At 44.6% G+C, this 26,049-nt stretch overlaps 1 protein-coding gene across 1 annotated transcript; it reads right to left on the reverse strand.

Moving 5' to 3' along the window:
* Positions 1-213: 213 nt before the first annotated feature.
* LOC128745482 (neprilysin-3) lies at positions 214-26,049 on the reverse strand. Its single transcript, XM_053842556.1, has 10 exons — positions 25,882-26,049; positions 12,793-13,315; positions 12,402-12,694; positions 12,162-12,329; positions 12,019-12,102; positions 11,663-11,938; positions 10,560-10,712; positions 10,337-10,443; positions 383-823; positions 214-313 (listed from the first exon to the last, which is right to left on the reverse strand). The coding sequence occupies exons 1-10, from the start codon at positions 26,047-26,049 to the stop codon at positions 214-216; spliced, it is 2,313 nt and encodes a 770-aa protein (XP_053698531.1).

The following is a 26,049-nucleotide window of genomic DNA, read 5'->3' on the forward strand; positions in this document are numbered from 1 at the left end:
CAAAAACAGGGCTCTGATATCTCAGTATAACCTTCCCACCAACTTGGTTTCCTGACTTTCCTAATTCAACAGTTTAAGTTATTGATTTCAAATCCCATCTTCTTCGAAGAAACGAGAACGCGTTTCTCGAGGCTGATTACAAAACGCCGGTTCACCGTTGAACCATTACAAATATTAACAATTCGATTATAATTCTGCATGCATGGCCGCTATCTACCAGATGTCGCAGTTCTTCTGAAAACTGAGCATTGTGCTTGAGTGGCACTGGAACACGTCCGAGGCACTTCCACCCTGCGAGATCAGCCACGTTAGTCTGCAATGATAAAATGATAATATGACCGAAAGACGAAAGAAAGGACACAATTGGCAAATAGGTACTTACATTTCATCGAAATCATTCGACTGAACATCGATCCCATTATACTCGGCTTCAGCGCACAACTCCTGCGCGGACATCAAATAGAAGATTTGCGGTGGTGTTAGACTTAAACCGGGCAGCCGGTTCATGCCCTTGATTGGTCCTGACAGCGACAGTAACGTATGATAGGCGATCTGCATTCCACCCGAGTAGATCAGTAAATCCATACGGCTCGCGTTGGAGAACACATCGACCGAGTTGGGCACGCACTGCATAATCTTGCTCTCGAATGCTTTCGTTATCGATCGAAGGATTTCCTTGGCCAGTGACGTTCCGAGTGTGGCATAATGCAGGTACGGTGGCAGTACGGGATTGAAGTACGGTACCAGAATCGCAGACAGGGGTACCACTATCGAGTGGCTTAGCGTGTCGTAGAAAATGCGAGCGATTTGAGGGTAGGCGTATCTGAAAAGTAGGAAAGAGGATTTAGAAAGCTAGAGGACGAAAGTGACTACAAGATGTGTTAAATCCAAATTCACAGTACGCCACCAATGCACAAAAAGCAGGACACCAGGACTACAACATTGCTGAACTAAGTATTTTTCTATCTTATATATTTACGGCGCACTTCCAACTCACACCATTTGGTGCACAAAGAGCACTCTTTATATAGCATTCAGTGTAAACTGGCAGTGCGTCGAAAATATAAAAGAAAGAGCAAAACTTAGTCCAACAATTTTGTAGATAATTATAAGCTATGTAAGTGCCCCATACATAACTTATTCAAATTTAGCTTGGCTGAGGTGAGTAGTGTCCTAGTTAAAATAAAGAATGTTCAAAAAAACACCAAACCGTAGAACTTAGTCTTATAAGGAAAATAAAATTGATTTGAATATGATTTCCATATGGAAATATGACATATGACTCGAGGGAAGTCCAATGTTCGAGCACAATTTACAACAATCGAGGCCGTGGTATGTTTTTGATGACGTGGCGATTGTTGTACTCAATGGCGTCAATCGTATGTGGCTTAACGGCATAAACTAGAGGCTTAAAAACACATCAAAACGCAAACGAGTGAAATTCTTGAATAATTTTGCAGGACAACTTTGCTATTTGCTGAACGTTTCAGTTATTGCATACACAGTGTGACATATTACGTCGTCTTGTTGGAACCACAGCTACTCCACACTTATGGCACTCAATTGTGGCACAAAAAAGTCGATCATTAACTGTTACGTAATGGCTGGTGAGAACTTTTTAAATTGAATAACAGCTCATAAAATTTACCAAACAATGCCAGATCAACATGTAACAGCGTTTCGACAATAGCAAGAGGATTCTCTTCACTTCGATACGAAAAGACATGCAAAACTGTAATTCATGTGCACATTAGTAAGAAATATTGCTAGTTGTAGTTTAATGCATTGCATTGTAGTTCTAAACGACAAAATGCAAATAAAACAATTTCAGTCAAAATACTGCGACCTCGACAGGGCCATTGCACTTCACTAAAAATGAAAGGGACTTCAGGCCGCTGTTCTATCCTCCCGTGGGAAGTGCTTGTTGATACTGTAATGGAAAAAATGGTCTTTTATGATTTTTTATGACGATAGTCTTTCCCAGAGACGAAGGAAATTGCAAAAGAAAGTAATAAAACAAGGATGTTGATAGGACGGGATTCCGGCTAACAAGGAAACATCACTATCGGTCACAGACTTAGAGTTTAATCATATACACCATAGTGTAGCCCTGTCGATCTAGAACATCACTGCATTGCTCGTATAGGTGTAGCCTATGGAACTTTTTTGAGAAAACTTAACTTGAAATTTGTATGGGAAAATGACTCAATGGAGGCGCATGGTACATGAATATCCTACATACACCCTCAAGTAACAGAACAAAAAGAAAATTATATTGATTGAAAAAGGATGATTTTATTATACAACAAGCGTTTCTAAAATCACTTTTTTGTACACCTGGAAGTGTTATTAAACTTTTCTCCTCGTTACGCTACACTTTACATGTTATTTTATACTGCACTTTCCGCTAAACGGGACTCCGCAGTTTGAAAGCGAGAATATGAAAATAATGAACATTTGAAAATAATGAAGCTTTGTCTACCTGGGAATCATCGCTTCATGATTGGTTGCAAAAGACGTCATCATAATTTTAACGTAATTTTAGTAAAAAAGTGACAAAATCTTTTCGTCCCAACAAGCCGAAGATTCTTTGCGACGATTGAACCCAGACCAGTTTGATATCCATGCTTGGGAAGTAAACCCGAACAAATGACAAAATCTCCTCGTCTCAAGAAGATTTCTTAAAACCGCGAATAAATCTGGACCATTTTGATGTCTTTGCAAGGAAGGACGCCAGAAAGAGTGACAATGCCCCCTCGCTCCAACAAAATTTTTCACGAACGCGATTAAACCTAGTCCAATTTGATGTCTATGTTAGGGAAGTGTTCCAGAAAAAATTACAAAACCCCATTGTCCCAATTCTTACGACGAGACGATTAAACCTAGGCGAATTGCATCTTCTTCTTCTTCTTAATTGGCCTAACGTCTTATGACAAGGCCTGCGCAGTATAATTTCTCCATCTGTTTCGGTCCATGGCAACTGATCTCCAGTTCCGCGGGCACCCAGTGCTCGCCAGATCTCGCTCCACCTGGTCTTGCCACCTCGCTGGCTGTGCCCCTCTTCGTCTTGTTCCTACCGGATTTGATGCGAAAGTTGTCCGGCATTCTAGCAACATGTCCTGCCCAACGTATCCGTCCAGCTTTAACCACTTTCAGAATACTTGGTTCGCCGTAGAGACGCGCGAGCTCGTGGTTCATTCTTCGCCTCCATACACCGTTCTCTTGCACTCCGCCAAAGATGGTTCTTAGCACCCGCCGTTCGAAAACTCCGAGTGCTCGTAGGTCCTCTTCTAGCAATGTCCACGTTTCGTGCCCGTAGAGGACAACCGGTCTAATTAGCGTTTTGTACAGTGTGCACTTTGTACGGGGGCTCAGATTGTTCGACCGCAAGTGTTTGTGGAGTCCGTAGTAGGCCCGACTTCCGCTGATAATACGTCTTTTAATCTCACGGCTGGTATTGTTGTCCTCTGTTGCCAGCGAGCCAAGGTATACGAACTCGTCGACTACCTCGAACTCATCCCCGTCGATTACCACGGTGCTGCCCAAGCGAGCCCTGTCGCGCTCGGTCCCGCCCGCCAGCATATACTTCGTTTTAGACGTATTTATCTGCAATCCAATCTTCTCTGCTTCGCGTTTCAGTCTGGTGTACTGATCTTCCACCGCCTCAAATGTTCTGCCGACAGCATCCACGTCGTCAGCAAAGCAGATAAATTGACTGGATTTATTGAAAATCGTGCCCCGCATTTCGATCGCCGCTCGCCTTATAACACCTTCAAGCGCAATGTTGAATAGCAGACAGGAAAGACCATCTCCTTGTCGAAGTCCCCTGCGAGATTCGAATGGGTCCGACAATCCACCCGAGATTCTCACACAGCACTGGATCCCATCCATCGTAGCCATGATAAGTCTAGTAAGCTTACCCGGAAAGCCGTTTTCGTCCAAAATTTTCCATAGCTCTTGTCGGTTTACGCTATCATATGCGGCTTTGAAATCGATGAACAGGTGGTGCGTGGGGACTCGGAATTCGCGGCACTTCTGGAGGATCTGCCGCAGGGTGAAGATTTGGTCTGTTGTAGACCGACCCTCCATGAAGCCGGCCTGGTAACTTCCCACAAATCTATTGGCTATTGGCGATAGTCGATGAAAGAGGACTTGGGACAGCACTTTGTAGGCGGCATTCAGGATAGTGATGGCTCGGTAGTTCTCACAATCCAGCTTATCACCTTTCTTGTAGATAGGGCAGATAACCCCGTCTTTCCACTCCTCCGGTAGTCGTTCCGTATCCCAAATCTTGACAATCAATTGATGCAGACAGCCGGCCAACTTGTCCGGGCCCATTTTAATAAGTTCCGCTCCAATGCCATCCTTTCCCGCTGCTTTGTTGTTCTTCAGCCGCTGGATGGCTTCTTTAACTTCCCTTATCGATAGGGGGAGGGGGCACATCTTCGTCGCTTGCTGCACCAATGTGGTCACTTCCTTCGCTATCATGGTCTTCCGCCTGCACGCCATTCAGGTGTTCATCGTAGTGCTGCTTCCACCTTTCGATCACCGCACGGTCATCAGTCAAGATACCTCCATCTTTATCTCTGCACATTTCGGCCCGCGGCACGAAGCCTTTGCGAGATCCGTTGAGTTTCTGATAGAACTTCCGTGTGTCGTGAAAGCGGTACAGCTGTTCGAGTTCTTCGTACTCCTTCTCCTCTTGGTGGCGCTTCTTTTCCTTGAAGAGTCGGGTTTGCTGCCTCCGCTTCTGTTTGTATCGCTCCACATTCTGACGGGTGGCTCTACGCAGCATTTGTACCCGCGCTGCGTTCTTCTCATCCAATATCTGCTGGCATTCCTCGTCAAACCATTCGTTACGTCGATTCGGTGCCACACTGCCTAGGACGTTCTCCGCTACGCTGTTAATGGCTGTTTTCACGGCATTCCAACAGTCTTCAAGAGGGGCTTCATCCAGCTCTCCCTCTTCCGGCAGCGCGGTTTCGAGAAATAACGCGTAGTTTTCGGCGACCTCTGGTTGCTTCAGTCGCGCTAGATTATACCGTGGCGGGCGGCGGTATCGTATGTTGTTCACAACAGATAGTTTTTGACGTATCCTTACCATCACTAGGTAGTGATCCGAATCAATGTTAGCGCCCGGATAGGTTCTGACGTCGATAATGTCTGAAAAGTGCCGACCATCTATCAGAACGTGGTCGATTTGCGATTCTGTCTGGTTGGGTGATCTCCAGGTGTACCGATGGTAGAGGTTATGCTGGAAGAAGGTACTACGTATGGCCATGTTCTTGGAGGCGGCGAAGTCGACAAGTCTTAGGCCGTTTTCGTTCGTTTGCGGGTGAGCGCTGAACCGTCCAATCACCGGTTTGAATTCCTCCTCCTGACCAACCTGAGCATTACAGTCCCCGATGATAATTTTGACATCATGTCTTGGGCAGCGGTCGTATTCACGCTCCAACTGCGCGTAGAATTCGTCTTTGTCATCATCGGTACTTCCGAGGTGAGGGCTGTGCACGTTAATTATGCTTATATTGAAGAATCGGCCCTTGATTCTTAATCTGCACATTCGGGGGTTGATCGGCCACCACCCGATCACCCGCTTCTGCATCTCGCCCATCACTATAAAAGCTGTGCCCAGCTCGTGTGTATTGCCGCAGCTCTGGTAGATGGTATGACCATCTCTATACATACGTACCATCGTTCCTTTCCAGCATACCTCCTGCAGCGCTACGATGTCGAACTTGCGGCTCTTCACTTCTTTAGAAAGCACGTGGGTACTTCCGAGGAAATTTAGAGACCGACAGTTCCATGTTCCTAATTTCCAATCGTTAGTCCGTTTTCGTCGCCTGGGTCTTTGCCGATTGTTCCGATTATAGTTATTATTATTACTTACGGAGTCCATTGCTTTGGTTTTTTTAGTGGTTCAGGCTTGCAAAGCCCGCAACCAACCCCACAGTATCGCCGGAGGGCCAACGTAGCTCGAAGGAGCCCTCCCCCCCTGTCAGCATACGACCTTGGTTTCCACCGGGGTTGGTTACCCGATCTCCACCCGAGGTTGCTCGTATCCCGGCTGGTACCACGAGGAGGTTGGGGTAGGAGTTGCTAGGTAAGAGGCTGTGAACCACTGTGGGGTCTATTTTATGCCCAGTGCACAAGGCACCGATGGTACGCATTACCTAGCCATTTACCTAGCCAATTGCATATCTGTGTTGGAAAAGTGCGCTACCCCGTGTGCGCTGTGTTCTTGATTTTGTTAAATTGTTTCCAAATGCACATAGAAATAACTCTGTATTCTATTGGGGATTGAATCGTATATAATGTTACTACTTTGATAAATGTTATATGCAGCCTTAGATAATTAAAAACATAGATACGCCACTCTTCGCAGATTTAGTCGTCGGTAAAGTGGCTCCTGACGACAAGAAGGTTTACTAACCTGCCATGGTATTCGTAAAGCGCTCCCATAGGCACACACTTGACTGTCATCTGTCACTAACACCTATGTAAAACCTAGTAAAACCTGCCGCCAGTAGATAGTGCTGATGGCATACTTTTTACTCATGCATGAGGAAATCAAAGACTGACATACCTAGTTTCTTTAATATTCTAAGATACAACGCATATTGCATGTATGTATATATGCTGCATGACATGAAGAATAGTATTATTACATGCAGAGATACATGCTACTATCGCTACAAAGAGTCTTACGTAGGCCTGCGTCACCTATGCGGTCGTGTCTTGTACACACTCTGTTTTTTCTCAGGACCTATGAACTGAATCCCAATATAATTGATTCCCAATATGGCTTGGTTCAATCCACAAACTTGGTAAAAAGGGACAAGTTACGAACCTATGTGTTGCTTCAATGACCCTCCCCAACCAAATTTTCCACTCTTTTCCTTTCATGCAAGACAAACAGGCGATGATCATTCATTAACGTGCGAGTGGATCTCAGCGACAGTGGGAAGAAAATACCGTGGACCCCCGTTCGTTTGACCGTTTTTAATCTGAACACTTTTTAATTTGAACCCCGTTGGTTTGCACGACGTGCAAACTAAAAATGGTTCAAATGTCATTCTCAATATGACATTATTTGCTAATGCCGACAATGCACATAAACACGATTTGTTTGTACTGATCTAGCGTGTTTAATCTGTTTTACATTGCGTTTTCCCGCGTTTTCCCAACGGTTATGGTAGAAATCCGATCGGAAAATGAAATATTCGCTGTATGCAACTGCCAACTGAATCAAACCACCAAAAACAATAACAAAGAGCAGGGCAGCCAGTTCACACAAACTTCAGTATATTTAGGGTTACTAGTTGTTCAAATTAAAAACTAACCCCGTTAGTTTGCATGATGAATCGTTTAAACGAACGGGGGTCCACTGTAATTAAAGAAAAATGCGTCTGACAATGACAATAGGCGAAGCGTACTACCCTGAAGCGTTACGCAGAAAAAGAAAAGAGAATATTTTTTTCACCAAGAAGAATCAACGGCAGATGTTATTAATTACGTGGCTAGTGCAATGATCCTACTGACTCTAGCTAGCAGCACCGCCCAGCCGAGATTCGTACAAATGACTACTGACATGCTAGACTAGTATTGTACCTCAAAGTTGACTGCGCGATCCGTCAAATCTTATTCTTGGTGCGTCCTTCAGGATTTCACCTGCATAATAATGTTCTGCCAACAAAGTCGGTCCATGTCTGTCTGTCTGCAATTTCTCGAATGTCCTGCTCTTTTCAGATCTTGCTCCACTTGATCTAACCAAGTAGCACGCAGCGCACATCTAGGTCTGGTACCAACCGGATTCGAGACGAATACTATTATTGCGATTGTTGTCCATCATTCTCACAACAACTTCCAGCTTTAGCGTTTTGTACATGATACATGTGGTACAGTGGAGAAGCTTACCAGACCATAGGGTCTTGTTGAGTCCGAAGTAAACTCGATTAAGTCCGCCTATTTTAGTGCGGCAGTTGTTATCCAACGTCATCAACGATTTCCCCAAACTCCCCCGTCGACTACTACAATATTGCCTAAGCGAGCTCGATCGTGCTTGGTTCCTGCTGCTAACAGGTACTTGGTTTTAGACGTATTCGCCACTAATCCAACGTTTACTGCTTCACGTTTCAGCTTGGTATACTACTCAGCAACCGTCTTTCGACAATGCCTACGTCGTCGGCGAAACAGATAAATTGGCTAGATTAATTGAAGATCGTGCTCGGATGTCAAAACCCGCCGCACGTTTCATAACACCTAGCGCAATGTTCAAGGGGAGATAGGAAATGCCATCGCCTTGTTGAAGTCCCCTGCGTGTTTCAAACGGGCTTGATAACACGCCTAATATTCTCACAAAGCACTGCACAACACCCATCGGGGCCTTAGTCAGCCTTGTCAGCTTCCCGGGAAAGCCGTTTTCGTCCATAATTTTCCACAGCTCTTCATGATCGACAATGTCGTACGCGGCCTTGAAATCTATGAGAAGGTGGTGCGCATGGGCCTGATATTCTCGATACTTTCGCAGATCTGTTCCAACATAAAGATTTGGTCCATTGTCGATCCACTAAACCAGCTTGATAATATCCGATGAATCTACTTACTAGCGGCGAAAGATGATCTGGCAAAGCACTTTTTAGGCCGCGTTGAGAATGGTGATCGCTCGAAAGTTCGCACATTCCAACTTGTCGCCCTTTGCCTATTGATCATATTACTCCCTCTTTCTACTCCTCCAATAGCTGTGCTGTTTACCAGATCCTGACTATCATAAGCCATCTTTACCAGCTGCCTTGTTGTTCTAGGGGCTTCGATCGCTTTATCTATTGTGGAAGTCGGCACATCACCACATCCACCGTGTAGTCAATAGTCATTCGCCCTGCTGTCTTGCTATTCCGTCTCCACGCCATTCAAGTGCTCATTGCAGTGCTGCTTCCACTTTTCGATCTCTCATCCGAGAAGACCCCTCCGTCTTTATCCCGACATGTTGTGACTCACGGCACAAAGCCTTTGCGAGATGTATTCAGTTTCTTGTAGAATTTACGCGTTTCCTGAGAACGATATAGCTGTTCCATATCCTCGTATTCCATTTGTTCCAAGCGACGCTTCTTCTTTCAGGAGAACTGGGTTTGCTGTCTTAGGTTCTGTGTATATCGTTCCACGTTTTGACGGGTCCCTCATTGCCGCTGCATTCATTTCATCTAACAGCCTCTGGCATTGCTCATCGAACTACGTTGACCCCTTTCGGCGAGCCCAATGCACCTTTCGCCTCGCTGTTGATGGCTGCTTTAACGCTATCCCAGTCCTCGAGAGCGGCTTCGTTTAGTTCTTCCTCAACCGGCAGCGCTGGCGCAAGGCGTTGCGGATACTCATAATCAGCAGCGACTGCAGGTAACTTGTGTTGTTCCAGATTGTACTATGACGGTTGACCGTACCGAAAGTTTGTAACAACGGAAGGTCTTTGGTGCATTTTAACCATCAAATGGTAGTGGTTAGGTTCGATGACTGGCGCCACGATAGGTTCTAACGTTGATGATATCGGAGAAGAGTCTGCATCGTGGTCGATTTGCTAGTCGGTCTTCTAAATTCCTCCTCCTGGCCAAGCTGAGCGTTGAGGCCTACAATGGCGATCACACCTTGGGCAGTTGTTGTATTCACGCTAGAGCTGCGCCTAAAAATAATCCTTCTACGGTCAAATCTATGGTAAATAATAATAACTACGTTGAGCTAGATACTTGAATATTAATACAAAAAAAGTTTGTCAAATTTCTTTATACCAACGCATCAGAAAGCTCTTTGTTACACATTGTCAAAAATTCCAACCAAAAAATATCTGTCTTCATCTTTACCATTCGATCTATTTTCGTGTCAAATTATAGAAAATCGAACGAAATCAAGTACTGTGCTTTGACAGCCTAATGACAAATTTAATCTGTATGTTCGATGCTCACACTTCTATGCAAAGTTGTCTAATTGAAACTGAAAATCGTAAACTGAATGAGCAGAAAATTACAAAATTAATGTAACTTTATTGCAAAAACGAACGTATTGCCCTACTTGATCAGAAGAAAGAAAAGCTTTCAGTTTCATACAAAGGATGTCGTAATACATTGGAATAATGATAATTCTGTTGAATAACACAATATTTAAAATTATATTACACTTGTCGACACCAAGATTAAAAAAAAAAAAACTTTAGAATAGAGCATTTGAATCAAGAGTTGTCAGTCCGTTCCGTTTAGCAAACCGACGTTTCTTTTCTTTCGTAAATTAAGAAAAGGTGCCGGCAAATGACATTTACCTAGGATGGTATTGATTCGTACTTCCGTTTACTTACGCAGTATGAGTTGACTCCCCAGAAACATTCCAAACGGACGATCGGTTATTGTTCAGTTGATAAATTTTGAGCACATTTTCAAACCAGTTGTCTGAGCTGATTTCGATCTGAAATTAAAAAATTGTTTAAAATAGGGTACAATGCAGGTTTGAAATTGTAAACTCAAGATTCGAAAAAAAACGTGATAATAAGCAGACTCCATCACAACGTGACAAGAACATACCTGATCCAGAATGGAAGCGATCTCCGTCCGATTGAACAGTGTCGGCCAAACCTTGGCCTGTACCTTGAGCTGCGAAAGCCGTACTAGTGCAGCGCCCCGAAGCGACGGGGCCCGCTTCAGGTGCTGCTTCATGTTTTCGAACATTTCCTCCGTCTGGGAGTTGTCCGGTCAAACGTCAGCAAGCCGAGAATAGAAGGTAAAAGACGCCGATTAGTATTGATTTATTATTCAGTGAATATATGGGACGGTTGAGTAACTTTGCCTCTGCTGCGGTATGCTTCTGTTTAATGAAGAATATTGCTATACTGCATGAAACTAGCATTGATTTAGATGTCACGTTGGTTTCCTATGCCATGCAGCAAAATGTTGGCATACGTTAGTTTTAAGGAACAATCTAAAAATTTTAAATTGAAAATTTGTTTTGAATTAAACCACTCGATTGGAATTAAATTGAATATTACAAAACCTCCCGTGAAGGGATTAACTAAAAGGAACGAAATGTAAATCAAAAACTATCAGAGTGGGAACGTGTCAGCTAAGCCAATGAATAATAAATGTAATATCACATCGTGACATTGTTTTGCATTTTACACTCTCGTGCCGCCAGATTGTTAAAAAACTATAAACGTAAATTGTGGCTCACTGCACATCGGAAAACCCGAATGATTTATATCAGAACAGACAATGTATGTTTTTTACCCCTTCTACAATCCGTTGATCGTGAACGCAATTGTATTGCAACCGAAACGTTTATATAAAATAGCAATATAGGTAACACTGAGTCAAACGTTTTGCTCTCGGAAATGCGGCACCAAACAAATAATCAGCCGACACCGTAAAACACGGATCAATCATTCTGAAAAATGACGCATAATTAATCTTGCTTGCTGCTATTTTTAGCACGTGAAACAATTTATTTCTTCCTTTGATTCCGAGCCGATCCGGTGAGATAGGCTATTGGCGGCAATCGAGTTGCTTAGTGTAATTCGTTTAAATAAAACATACATCATTCTTCGAAGAAGTTTATCCGTCGTTTGGGTCATTTGGGAGGTTTCCGATGAAGAAAAAAAAACTTTGCCCCAGAAATCTAATAACAGACTCACCCGATGGATGGCGTGTGCAATGACCTGCTCGCTATACTGTCCGATAAACAGCGCCGACGTTACTTCCGGCAGAGCCCAGTTGGTCGCTTTGGCACAGACGAGCGGCGATGGTCGTCCCGGCGGTAGCGTGTTCAGCGCAAATAACAGCAGCAGTGCATTGTGAATCACCCGATTCTGGTAGCTTAGAAACAGTTTCCGCAGGTGCTCCAAATAGGCTGGGCTTCGAATAACGATCGGTCCGGACCAATTGGCAGGCAATAAATCTTGCCATAGTAACTACAGTTTGTTGGAATATCGAAATTAACGAGAACAACAATTTACTAAAAGCAAGCAAGCGTGTGGTCGAACAAACTTACGAATGGGTGCGTGTTGATAAGCGCCGTAACATTGTTCAGCACGTAGCTGTGCGTGAAGTCTTTCTGTACGTAATCCCTTCGAATCTGAAAACAGATTAATCACTTATTATGCAACATGCAGCAAATAATCGTATTCAACAAACCTGATTCAAACCACGAACAAAGCTAAATAATACATTTTTCTCCGACTGCCTCTGGTCACTGCTGAGTCCCGGCGGTAGAAATAAATTGATTAACGGTTCCAAGAGTTCTGGTATATCTTCCTTCACGTCGTTTGGTGCCGCCTTCGGTCCTTGCCATCGAACGGGGTTCTATCGTTACGAAATGTGTTTGTGGCTATTATTTCTCTACTGCAAGAGGACGGTTTCGTGCATAAAACTTACCTCTAAAATGTGAGACGATGTTGCTGGGCCATCAATTATTAGTAACGTTTGTGGTTTGCGACCATAACTCAAATCATAGTAAATGCCGATGATCGGCATTGGACCAATGTTTTGAATTTTCGATATCAGAGGTGAAATGCTTTGTGGTCCCACCGAGCCAATTTGCAAATAGCCACCCAGTTTGTCCAGCCGTATTTTAATTGTGGAATCATTTAATGTCTGCCGCAAGCAACTGCCATACAGGCGGCCTAGTTTTCGAAATAGACCGGCGGTCGTATTGAGTGACAGCAGCTCTAAAAATGTGCAAAAATTTAATAGTGAGTAATGCTTTTGAACGAGCGTCTCCTTTGAAAATGTTTTTATGGAGACGCATGGTCAACAGTTAACTTACGCTGCATTTGAATGTCGGCTGTTTCTTGTGGGCTTTTAACTGCTCTTAAGCTATTGCCTTCCAGCGGAGAGCAACTGTAATTTTTAAACTCCCGACAGGGTTCCACCTCCCAGTTCATCCGAGCCTGTATGCTGATGGCTGCCGCCCGACAGATGGAGTCCGAACACTCCGGTGGGGGAGCCGGTGTCGGATGGCAATCGTGATCGTCCGTTACGTAGCAATCTTTCGGCAGATGTGACGGTGCGGCCGAGATTAGGAACAGTATGGGCGATGCAACGAGCAGAGTTGTAACTAGTAGGGTGGCTGCCGTAATTGCCATTTTGTGAACTGCCGATGAACCCCTAAGCCATATGCACGGTGCACAGCAAACCCAACCGACCGGGTTCTTCAGCGATGGCCGACCGCCGTTTGCCGCCGTGGCGGTAGTAGTGGCTGCTGGTGCTCCTACGGACAACGGGGGAAGCAGTGCGGTCCTGGAGGCACTTTGTTTGCCACTGGCTACGGGTGGCCCGGCGGTAGAACTCTGCAACGGAAATAACGAACAATGGAAAGACAGCGTTACTAATTGGAAACATAGTGACAATCGACGATGGATGTTGAATGGTTCGAAGTTGAATTCCATGGCTTTTTTACATGTCAATTTTCAGTATCTGGGTCATGGAAAGAGCAGTTTAAATTTAAATCGACGAATCTACCTACATGCATGTGCCACAATGAATAGCGTTAGTAGAAAATTGGAGAAAATTCAATTTTGCGGCACCAATCAAAGGAAAAATATGTTCGAAAATATGTGCTGTGTTTGTTAAACATCAAAGTGATGTGCCTTTATTGTGATGTTACAAGCAAAACCGTGGCACAATTTTTATATAAAACCATATTTTCTAATTTTGCCAGTCAAAAATAAATGTTATTATTTATAGAAAAATAGAGTTTGTACGATAATTCATTCATCGAGAAATGTTTGTTAATCGGGATTTGTTGGAAAAACATATCAATATGTGTGATTCAGCGATGTACTTGGCGATGTACTATACCTTGGTTAAAACGGCGCCATAGTTGGCAGTGGCAAGTTAGTATACACTCAAGTCTTTTTATACGGGAGCTCATCAGTGGCGCGTAAAAAACGTGTAAAAAATTCCGCGTTAATCCAAAAATCATCATAAAAAACCGAGGATCAACAAATTCTATAAGAAAGGCTTGAATGTATAAATGTAAGTAGAGACTCAAACAAGTTATGCTAAATTGCGAATTCAATCGAAGACCCCATTATTATCAAGACTGGCATCTCTGTTATTTTTCCATAAAAACTGCATGCGTCACCATCAGCGGTGCTACTTATAGCGAAAGTGGTAAATTTTACATGAGTGTTAGTAAGCTCTCCAGAATTTCATTGGTGTTTGTTCGACTATGTTGGCATGGCGGTATAAATATTAGCACTCAGTCACACCGATGCATCCAGCGACCCCCTTGGCCGGTAGAGTGAGCTACCATCAGAGTCTCCCGAATATTGTCAGAGCTGCCAGTCTTCTTCTTACAGCGATCTTCGGTTCAAGGCAAGCATCAGAAATGTAGTTGCATCTCATAGAGTTACATAGTATTAAAAGTATATTTAGGCGTTTTGGTCATACATTCCGTTTATCTCCGTTATAGTGAATATAGATTAACACATCAAAAAAGTGTCTTTTCGTCGAAAAGAGAAAACTAGGTCGGGTACCTCCAATTGTGAAAACCAAGTTTTCTTGACACGGTTTATTTTTACGATTTTTGAAATAATGCGTTTTTTTTAATAACATTCTCCGAATTAACGCGGTTATTTACGGCGATTTCTAAATTATTGCCCGGATTTTTTGGACAGTTTTTTAAGCGCTGGGGAATATCCATGTAAAAAAGATTCTACACACTTAAAAAATAGCACCGAGTTCGACAAAATTTTGCCGAAATCTCAACAGCCGAACGTTCGATAAAAATGTCGATGGTGTATATCGACGTTTACGGATCTTTAGTAACGTTTGGCAACATAAAAAAATTTACCGAACGGTCAGCTGTTGAGATTTCGGCAAAATTTTGCCGAGCTCGGTGCTTTTATTTAAGGGGGGGGGCGCCCATTTGGCATAATCATAAGGGGCCAAATGGCATTATGCCAAATAGCTCCTTATGATTATGCCAAATGGGTTATGCCAATTGGCGTTATGCCAAATAGCATTATGCCAAATGACTTTATGCCAAATGGGCGCCACCCATATTCTAATACACTACACACTTAAATAAGGGGCTACATAAAGGCTATAAAGGCATTTGGCATAATGCATTTATGGATAATAAATGGATTTATGCCAAATGGCGTTATGCCATATATGGTAGCCCCTTAGAATATATTTGCAAAACTGCTGGACGCCGAATAAAAAGATACTCTGAACCTAAACATCTTAGCATCACTGAAAACTGAAATTAATAATTTGTCATGACAAATGTTTAGAACAAATTAAAATTAGACAAATTTGACCACCATGAAACAGAATCAAATTAATAATTGGCTATTTTTGTGATTATTAATACAAAATAACACACTGCTAATTAATCTTATTAAACTCAACGAATTGGTTCAATTGGTTCTGAGCAAAAGAAGGAGGTTTCAGTACAGGAAAAAAGGTTGACACGTCGAAATCAAATGTGCATCGCGAATTTATAGAAGCAGAAGAGCCCAAAACGTGGCCGAGAAACGCTGGCAACGGAACAACACTGGATATGGCTTATTTCCAAGATGTGGGAGGATAAGAAGCTACCGGAGAAATGGATAGAAGGAATGGTTTAACTTTTCATTTGTACTTTTCTATTAAATATTCAGTAGAAGGCCAGCAACTTTGGATGCAAATTTGGCCATAGAAAATTATTTTTAAAGTTGTTGTCCCCCTGGCCCCCTGCCCTTCAAAATTGGGTCTAAAAATCGGGGGGCGAAAAAAATTTGTTAAGCTTGAGTAAACTTTTTTAGTATAAATCTATTATTTGTGGGTTTTACAGCCTAAAGAATTCGAAAAAAGAGTTTACGGAGTGTTTACGCTTCTAGCACTAAACAAATACATCAGGATTTGTACAGGAAGTACAAATAATGTAATTTCTAAAAATCGGCAAAAAAATTTTTTTTTTCGATTTTGAATCTATTTTAGAAGGTTTTTGCATCGAAAATAATTACGTATATAAGAAAAGCAACAATAGATTCGGGTTTCACGATTAAACTTCAAGTAAAAATTTCTAAAAATCTTAATTTTTTTGCATGATTAAAAAAATCTCGCCCCCCCCCCTTCAGTTGCTAAGCATCCGAGGGACAAAAACTTTAAAAAATATTTGTAACGGCCTTATTTGAATTTGAGTAACAATTCCAACAATGCATCGCTTATTACAATTAACCTAGGCAATATCGACAAATCGCGGGTATGAAATGGAGAGAGTTACCTGAAAGGAGCGTCAAACATAGCTCTGGCTCTCTCAAGCTCCCACCTGGCGCCTCCACGCAGATCTAAGTCAAATGATGACGGTCGATGGCCTTACCCGGAAATGCTTCATGTACTTACTGAAGCAGCTAAGCTAGGAGGTGCGAACTAGAGCGCCTGTTCTCCAGGTGAGGGGCGGCTCACACAGCGTCTGTCTCGTAACGGGCGGCTGAATATGAAATGCTGTATCCCGCAAGCTATACCTAAGATGGCAGACCCATCAGCGGGATGTAGGTATCGCGACCCCGGTGAGGTAGTATACCGAAAACTCAATTACCACGAACAACGAACAAAGAAATTCAGGACGGAACAATCGGTATAGGACACGGCAAGGGACAAGGAAACGATTAAGGGATAACGATTGGAAACTTGGTACCTGGAATGTCCGAACTCTCCATGAACCGGCACGGGCTGGCTTGCTTGCTCGAGAGCTGCATCAACTCGGAGTGGAGATCGCTGCTATTCAGGAAGTTCGGTGGCCAAATTCCGGAGAAAGGGAGTTCCGTGCAGTAGACCCTATTGCAGGCACTTCTTTTAAGTACCACATCTACTACAGTGGCGGTAAGAAAGCTGAACATGGAGTCGGTTTCGTAGTGTTGGGAAAACAAAAGCAACGAGTTATCCGGTGGAGGCCCGTAGATGACCGTATATGCGTGTTGAGGATTAAGGGCAAATTCTTCAACTATAGCCTAATCAACTTATACGCACCGACAAATGATAAATCCGATGATGCTAAAGACGAGTTTTACGACAAGCTTGAGAGGACCTATGGAGAGTGCCCAAAACACGACGTGAAAATCATCATCGGAGATGCAAACGCGCAGATCGGGAGGGAGGAATTCTTCCGTCCAGTTATTGGAAGACATAGCCTGCATCTGTCGACCAATGATAACGGTCTGAGGCTCATAAATTTTGCCGCGGCCAGAGGGATGGCCATCTGTAGCACCTACTTTCCACGTTTGAATATTCGGAAACAAACCTGGAGGCATCCAAATGGAGACTCTAGCTCTCAGATCGATCATGTCTTGATTGACGGTCGACACTTTTCGGATGTTATCGATGTACGGTCTTTTCGTGGACCAAATATCGACTCTGACCACTATCTCGTAGTGAGTAAGATTCGCGCAAGGCTGTCGAACACGGCGAAAGCTCGCACTGAAAGGACGCTGCGTTTCAACATCCAGCGGTTAACGGCAGACGGCGTTGCAGTGGAGTACGCCAGGAAGCTTGACCAGCGAATCGCAGAACAGCAGGTAGAAGAAGAAGATATAAATGGGCTGTGGAGGAACATCCATGGTGCCATCCAAACAACAGCGAGAGAGGTGGTAGGCACGACGCGTGGAAGACAGCGTAACAGCTGGTTTGATGCCGAATGCCAGAGAGTGACAGACGAAAAGAACCAGGCCAGGAGTCGCATGCTCACTGCGGCAACGCGTCAAAACAGAGAGAGATACAGAGAGACTAGAGCTGCGGAAAAAAGAATTCATCGTCTAAAGAAACGCGAGTACGAGGAGCACGTGCTTGCCGGCGCAGAGGAGCGATACGCCAGCAACGACACACGGAGTTTCTATAAAACGGTGAGAAGCAGGAATTTTGCCATGCCTGTGATGTGCAATGATAGTGCTGGCAACCTGCTTACCGACAAAACGGCGGTAGCAGCCAGGTGGAAGGAGCACTTCCAGACACTATTGAATGGAGAGGTAAATGAGGAGATCAGCAGGGACAGGATAGAAATTGTAAGCGATGGTCAAGCTGTGGAGCCACCAACACAGGAAGAGGTTAAGAAGGCAATCAGTGAGCTGAAAAACGGTAAGGCTGCTGGGAAGGACGGTATCCCGGCTGAACTTCTAAAAGCGGGGAGCGAGCGGCTGTACGAAGCAATCCACCGGATCATTGTCAGGATCTGGGAGGAAGAACAAATGCCGGAGGAGTGGTTGGATGGCCTCATTTGCCCAATTTTCAAAAAGGGACATCGAATGGAGTGTAAAAACTATCGAGGAATTACATTGCTCAATTCTGCCTACAAGGTGCTTTCCCGTATCCTGTTCTGCAGACTGAGACCGTTAGCGGAGTCCTTCGTCGGCGAGTACCAAGCGGGTTTTCGTGAGGGTCGCTCCACGACGGATCAGATGTTTACCCTGCGCCAGTTGCTAGACAAGTTCCGGGAGTACAACTTGCAGACACACCATCTGTTTGTGGATTTTAAAGCGGCGTACGATTCAGTTAAACGAAATGAGCTGTGGCAGATAATGCTAGAACATGGTTTTCCGACGAAACTAGTTACGCTGATTCGTGCGACGCTGGATGGATCCAAATCATGCGTTAGAATAGCGGGTGAGACCTCAGCTGCTTTCGTGACGTTGGATGGACTGAAGCAAGGGGACGCACTCTCTAACCTGCTATTCAACATTGCCTTGGAAGGTGCTTTACGAAGAGCAAACGTGGAAAGGAATGGAACTATCATCACGAAATCTCACATGCTTCTTGGTTTTGCGGATGACGTCGATATCATCGGAGTCAACCGTAGAGCAGTAGAAGAGGCCTTTAGGCCCTTTAAAAGGGAAGCAGCGAGATTGGGACTTACCATTAATACCGCCAAAACGAAGTACATGGTTGCTGGTAGGGAACGTGGGAGCTCAAGTGGTGTTGGTGCCGAGGTGGAGTTAGATGGGGAACGATATGAAGTAGTGGAGGAATTTATATACCTTGGTACACTCGTGACATGTGACAACGATGTAAGCCGCGAAGTGAAACGACGAGTTGCAGCCGCGAATCGGGCTTTCTACGGATTACGTAGCCAGCTGAAGTCCCGTAGTTTGCAAATTCGCACAAAACTGGCGCTCTACAGAACACTAATCCTCCCGGTGGCCCTTTACGGACACGAATCATGGACGCTAAAGGAAGCTGATCGGCGAGTGCTTGGGGTTTTTGAGCGTAAAATTCTGCGATCTATACTTGGTGGCAAAATGGAAAATGGAGTGTGGCGCAGACGCATGAATCACGAGCTGTACCAAGTATACAAATATGCTGATATAGTGAAGGTAGTGCAATGTGGCAGGCTGCGGTGGGCTGGACACGTGGCCAGAATGCCCGATGAAAGAGTAGCCAAAACTATTTTCAGCAGAGAACCAGGAAGAGGCCGTAGACTCCGAGGCAGACCCCGCACCCGGTGGGTGTGTGCTGTCGAAGACGATGCACGTTCAGCTGGTGTTCGTGGGGATTGGAGAACGGCAGCCCAGGACCGACGGTACTGGAGGACTATAATTCGTTCGGCGCAGGATCGGTAACGGACCGTTGCCACTAAAGTAAAGTAAGTAATATCGACAAATCGTGCCCAACTTTTAAGTAGCCGTCGTCGATTGAAACAGCCACTAACTTCAACTGAAGCTTGCTTGAAACGTTCTGTGATACAAGTCGCTTCATGTATGAAGCGAAGGGAAGAGAAAATCAGCTTCATTTGTTTGTTTCGACGATGCCGGGCCCTTGCTGCAACTATCGTTGCACAATGCTGGTAAACGCCGCCTACAAGCTATTCTCCGAGATCCTATTTATTATGCCGGATATCACCGATAAGACAGGGTTTCTAAAGAAAATTATAACGCGGGGTGAGTACTTGCACAACTACAAACCACATTTTTACCACTGCAAAAATGCCGGAAGTACACCGTGCCCGCGTATCAAATCTTTATTGATTTCAAAGCAGCATACGATACAGTCGATCGAGACCAATTATGACAGATAATGCACGAATACGGTTGCCCGAACAAACTAACGCGACTGATCAAAGCTACATTGCGTCGAATGATGTGTTTCGTGCGCATTTCGGAGACACTCCCAAGGGGCCGTGCACTAATTACGTAAGGCATAATGGGGGGAGGGGGTGTTCCGCGAAATCTTACAAAATCTTATTTGGGAGGGAGGGGGGTTTAATCATTTCTTACGTAAGATTTTCACACTCGAAAAAATTATGAAAAATTCACATTTTCAATAGCAACCCATATTACTTGTTACTAAAAATTTCAAATAGATAAGTTTTGAAGTGTCGAAATCCTTCATACTGCAAGGAAAGGCATAGCAACCTGCTGAGTATTTTAGCCTTGCCCACTCAGGGAAATAACAGTTGGGCTACTTGTTCTTGAGCCATCTGATGTCATCGGTTTATGCTATCCAGCTTTCCACGAGCGATGAGGGTGGCTGATGGATACAACTTTCTGAAGGGCATAGTTAGGTTATGACATTCAATGCAGGAGCGGTTACTGCGGTTACTATGGAAGCCACTACCCATCAGCCGCCATTATCGCTCGTGGAAAGCTGAATTATTCCAACATATTTCGTTGAAATTGCTTATCTCAATCCCGCAAGGCAGCCGCAAAATCCCTTATGCTATCACGAGAAACATTTTTGTTTAAAAGTAGCTTATTCAACTAATGTATAGCTGTACCAATGAAACTAGTGCTAAGCTACTATACAACAAAAATGTTTCTTGGGATGTATTGTTCTTCTGTTCCTAAAGATCTTGAATGCCGCATGTGACCAGAGTGGGATCAGTATTTTGCTTCAAAGAAAACCGCGGGTGATCATTACAGATCTGTACATTAGACGCAACGGAGTGCCAATTCCAACATAAGACCATGTCGCGTGTCATCTAGAAGAGGCAAAGAAGTTCTTTGTACGCTACTTGACGAGGACACGCGTTTAGACGGTTTAGAGTGGATCAATGCGAATTAAGTGAACGCTAGTGAGTTTTTGAGCATGCAACAACATTTATTGACAACCTCAATGCTGAAATACGTTCTGTTCGTGAGTGGGCCATAAAGGGATTTACAACAGATAATAGATATTGTTTTTTTTATTAATTTTTTTGAACTTTGGTTTTTATAAACTTGTTTAAACTTTGTTAACTGTTTCAATATTCTTTCAATGTCTAACTTTTTAAATAAAACTTGAGTTTTGATGTTTCAAAAAATCTTACTAAGATTTTTTTATGGGAGGAGGGGGGATTGGCCAAAATCTTACAAAATCTTATATAGGGGGGAGGGGGGGTTCAAAAATGAGGAAAAAGCCCTTACGTAATTATTGCACGGCCCCCAAGTCCAGGAGCTTGGTGACGGCGGAGGCAATCTAGGAGAATTGGCCGAAAAATAAATGCGTCAAAGACCAAATACATATAAGGAAGAGACTCCACGAAGACAAACACACGCCAACCACGGACAGTAACCGTTAACAGCGACGAACAAGAAGTGTTAGATGTTAGAGTTCATGTATTTAGGATCGCTAGTGACCGCGATTTCCTTCTGTTGTGAGGATATCCAGCGGCGCGCCATTTTTCCATTTTGGAAAAAGACGGTCAAAAGTAGTTTCTCGCCTTTCCTTAGTTTTTGAGCTTAGGTGTCTTCGGAAAAGTTACTTAAAATACTCTTTTACATCTTTTTTCTTCTTCTTACAATTCGATATTAAGGGGATATCACACTTGAAAAAATTAACTTTTTATTAGAACTAGATAGCCAGTTCATGTGTTAAGCAAAATTTTAGAACTATAAATTTTTTCAAACTTTCCCGAATATACTAGGTATTTACGTCGTATGAGTTGTGAGATATAATTGGCTTTCTGTTGTGGCTCCTTAAAATCAGTTTATTAGCCTTCTTGCACACAAAATCTTTGACATGTTCTACCAGCTTTTTGATATCATCGAAATGCATAACTTTCTAGAAGATATGGCTGGTAAACGGCTGAATAATGCGTACCGTCGGTGCCTTGTGCACGTGTAGGCATAAAATAGACCCTACAGTGGTTCATAGCCTCTTATTCAGCAACTCCTATTCCTACCGCCTCATGGTACCAGCCGGGATACGAGCAACTTTGGTGGAGATCGGGTAACCAACCCCGGTGGAAGCCAGGGTCGTATGCTGACAGGAAAGGAGGGCTCTTTCGAGCTTCGTTGGCCCTCCGGCGAAACAGGGGGTTGGTGTAGCAGGCTTTGCAAGCCGTCACCACGAAAAATATTAAAGCATGGAACGAAGAACAAATATATTCTTACTGGAACAATCGGAATAGACCCACGCGACGAAAAAGGACTATGGATTGGAAACTCGGGACGTGGAACTGCCGATCTCTCAACTTCCAAGGGAGCACTCGAGTGCTCTCCGACGTATTGAAGAGCCGCAAGTTCGACGTCGTAGCGCTGCAGGAGGTGTGCTGGAAGAGCTCAACGGTACGTACGTTCAGAGATGGACATACCATCTACCAGAGCTGCGGCAACACACACGAGCTGGGTACAGCTTTCATAGTGATGGGCGAGATGCGGAAACGGGTGATTGGGTGGTGGCCAATCAATCCTCGAATGTGCAGGTTGAGAATCAAGGGCCGATTCTTCAACATAAGCATCATCAACGTGCACAGCCCTCACCTCAGAAGTACCGATGACGACAAGGATGAATTCTACGCGCAGTTGGAGAGTGAATACGACCGCTGCCCAAAACATGATATCAAGATCGTCATCGGGGATTTCAATGCTCAGGTCGGCCAGGAGGAGGAATACAAACCGGTGATTGGAAGGTTCAGTGCACACCAGCGAACCAATGAAATGGGCCTAAGACTTATCGACTTTGCCGCCTCCAAGAATATGGCCGTACGTAGTACCTTTTTCCAGCACAGAATCCACCATAAGTACACCTGGAGGTCACCAAATCAGACAGAATCACAGATCGACCACGTTTTGATCGACAGTCGGCACTTCTCAGACATTATCGACGTCAGATCCTATCGAAGCGCTAACGTTGACTCGGACCACTACCTAGTGATGGTTAAGATGCGCCCAAGACTCTCCGTTGTGAACAACATTCGGTACCGACGCCAGCCACGGTTAGATCTCGCGCGGCTGAAGCAGCCAGACGTCGCCGCAAACTACGCGCATTCACTCGAAGCTGCACTGCCGGAAGAGGACGAGCTGGACGAAGCCCCTCTCGAGGACTGTTGGAACACTATCAAAACAGCCATCAGCAGTGTACCGGAGAGCTCCATCGGGCATGTGGCCCGGAATCAGCGGAACGATTGGTTTGACGATGAATGTAGGAGGGTGATGGATGAGGAGAACGCTGCGCGGGCGGCCAAGATGCGCAGTGCCACACGTCAGAACGTGGAAAGACACAAACAGAAGAAGATGCAGCGAAACCAAATCTTTCGGGAAAAAAAGCGCAACCTGGAAGAGCAGGAATATGCGGAGTTGGAGCGGCTGCATCGTTCTCAGGAAACGCGGAAGTTCTACCAGAAACTGAACGGATCCCGCAAAGGCTTTGTGCCGCGAGCCGAAATGTGTCGGGATAAGACTGGCAGTATTCTGACGGACGATCGTGAGGTGACGGATAGGTGGAAGCAGCACTTCGACGAACACCTGAATGGCGCCCAGGCGGAAAACCATGGCGGCGGGGAAAGCGATTTCGACGGTGCAGCAAACGGGGAAGAGGTGCCAGCCCCAACGATAGGCGAAGTTAAGGAGGCCATCATGCAGCTAAAGAACAACAAGTCAGCTGGAAAAGATGGCATCGGAGCGGAGCTTATTAAAATGGGACCAGAAAAGCTGGCCGTTTGTCTACACCGACTAATTGTTAGAATTTGGGATACGGAACAGCTACCGGAGGAGTGGAAAGATGGGGTTATCTGCCCGATCTACAAAAAGGGCGACAAGTTGGACTGTGAGAACTATCGAGCGATCACCGTTCTCAATGCCGCTTATAAAGTGCTGTCCCAAATCATTTTCCGCCGTCTATCACCAATTGCGAATAGATTTGTGGGAACTTATCAAGCCGGCTTCGTCGAAGGTCGGTCTACAACGGATCAAATATTTACACTGCGGCAAATCCTCCAAAAGGGCCGTGAATACAGAGTTCCCACGCATCATTTATTCGTTGACTTCAAAGCCGCATATGATACCATCGACCGGAAAGAGCTATGGAAAATCATGGACGAAAACAGCTTCCCCAGGAAGCTCATCAAACTGATTAAATCTACGATGGATGGTACGCAGTGCTGTGTTCGGATTTCGGGTGGATTGTCAAGTTCATTCGAATCACACAGAGGGCTTCGTCAAGGTGATGGTCTTTCATGCCTGCTGTTCAACATAGCGCTACAAGGTGTTATGAACCGAGCGGATATCAACACGCGGGGCACGATATTCAACAAATCTAGTCAATTCGTCTGCTTTGCCGATGACATGGATATTATCGGCAGAACATCTGTGGCGGTGGCTGAACAGTACACCAGACTAAAGCGCGAAGCAGAAAAGAGTGGGTTAAAGGTAAATACGTCTAAAACAAAGTACATGCTGGCCAGCGGAACCGAGGCCGAACGACACCGCTTGGGCAGTAGTATATTGATCGACGGCGATGAGTTTGAGGTAGTCGATGAATTTGTCTACCTTGGCTCACTGGTAACGGCGGACAATGATACCAGCCGTGAGATTCGGAGGCGTATTATCAGCGGAAGTCGTGCTTACTATGGGCTCCACAAGCAATTGCGGTCGAGCAGACTAAGTCCCCGTACAAAGTGCACCCTGTACAAGACGCTTATTAGACCGGTTGTTCTCTACGGGCATGAAACATGGACAATGCTCGAGGAGGACCTGCGAGTGCTCGGAGTTTTCGAACGACGAGTGCTAAGAACGATCTTCGGTGGCGTACAGGAGAACGGAGTATGGAGGCGTAGGATGAACCATGAACTCGCACAGCTCTATGGCGAACCCAGTATCCAGAAGGTGGCTAAAGCTGGACGGATACGATGGGCAGGGCATGTTGCAAGAATGCCGGACAACTACCCTGCAAAGATGGTGTTCGCCTCAAATCCGGTAGGATCAAGACGACCAGGAGCGCAGCGAGCAAGATGGTTAGACCAGGTGAAGCGAGATCTGACGGAGAGTACTCGGTGTCCGAGGAATTGGAGAGCGGTAGCCCTCAACCGAGTTACATGGAGAAATTTTGTTCAACAGGCTTTGTCTTAGGACGGCAAGCCACCTAAGTAAGTAAGTAAGTAGAAGATATAAATATCGTACGTTGTTTTATTTGATTTATAAACTGATTTCAAGGAAACATTTTGTCATTTTGACAAGTAACTTTTTTCGTTAATAGGCACTTACTGGCAGCTATAGTTGGCACCGCTTGAACCGGCATGGAATATAGTAGTAGTATGCCTAAAAATCCCGACCGGGTCTGCTCGGGCATATTGGGTTTTCTACCAATCATTCTGGTTATTTAAGTTACAGGTCAGGGAATGTTTACAAAACCGGCTTCCAGTTACTTTTATATTGTTAGGCGATATCACCAAATGCATCTTGGAGTAAGATCCACTATAATTAGGCTTCAGTTATGATACTGAAAATCAAAAAAGGTGTGCCTTAATGGTGACTGGTGAGGAGAATGAAAGAGTATAGCATTGTTATCCACTCACCAAGTCTACCGATGAATAATTATAGATTAGTGCAATAATAAAAATGCTTGGCTTGAATTAGAACCCTCTCCCTTTCTGTTCATTTGCCCATAAAATCCGTTCAGTGCCATGACGTTCTTGATGCTACAAATAAAAGCAATGGATACTTTCATCTTCACTCACCTTTCGCTCGTTCGAGTGCAGCTCGGTAGCCTGTTCGATGACCTGTACCTCAATGTCGTCAGTTCGTAGCGCCTGCACAGGGTGGTTGGCGTTGGGTGGCTGAAGGTGGGGCGCGACCGGATTTCCCCCGACAGCTGATACGCGTGACGTCATCGCTTCGCCCGTCAT

The sequence above is a fragment of the Sabethes cyaneus genome, chromosome 1 (genome assembly GCF_943734655.1).
Source record: "Sabethes cyaneus chromosome 1, idSabCyanKW18_F2, whole genome shotgun sequence".
Lineage (NCBI taxonomy): Eukaryota > Metazoa > Arthropoda > Insecta > Diptera > Culicidae > Sabethes > Sabethes cyaneus.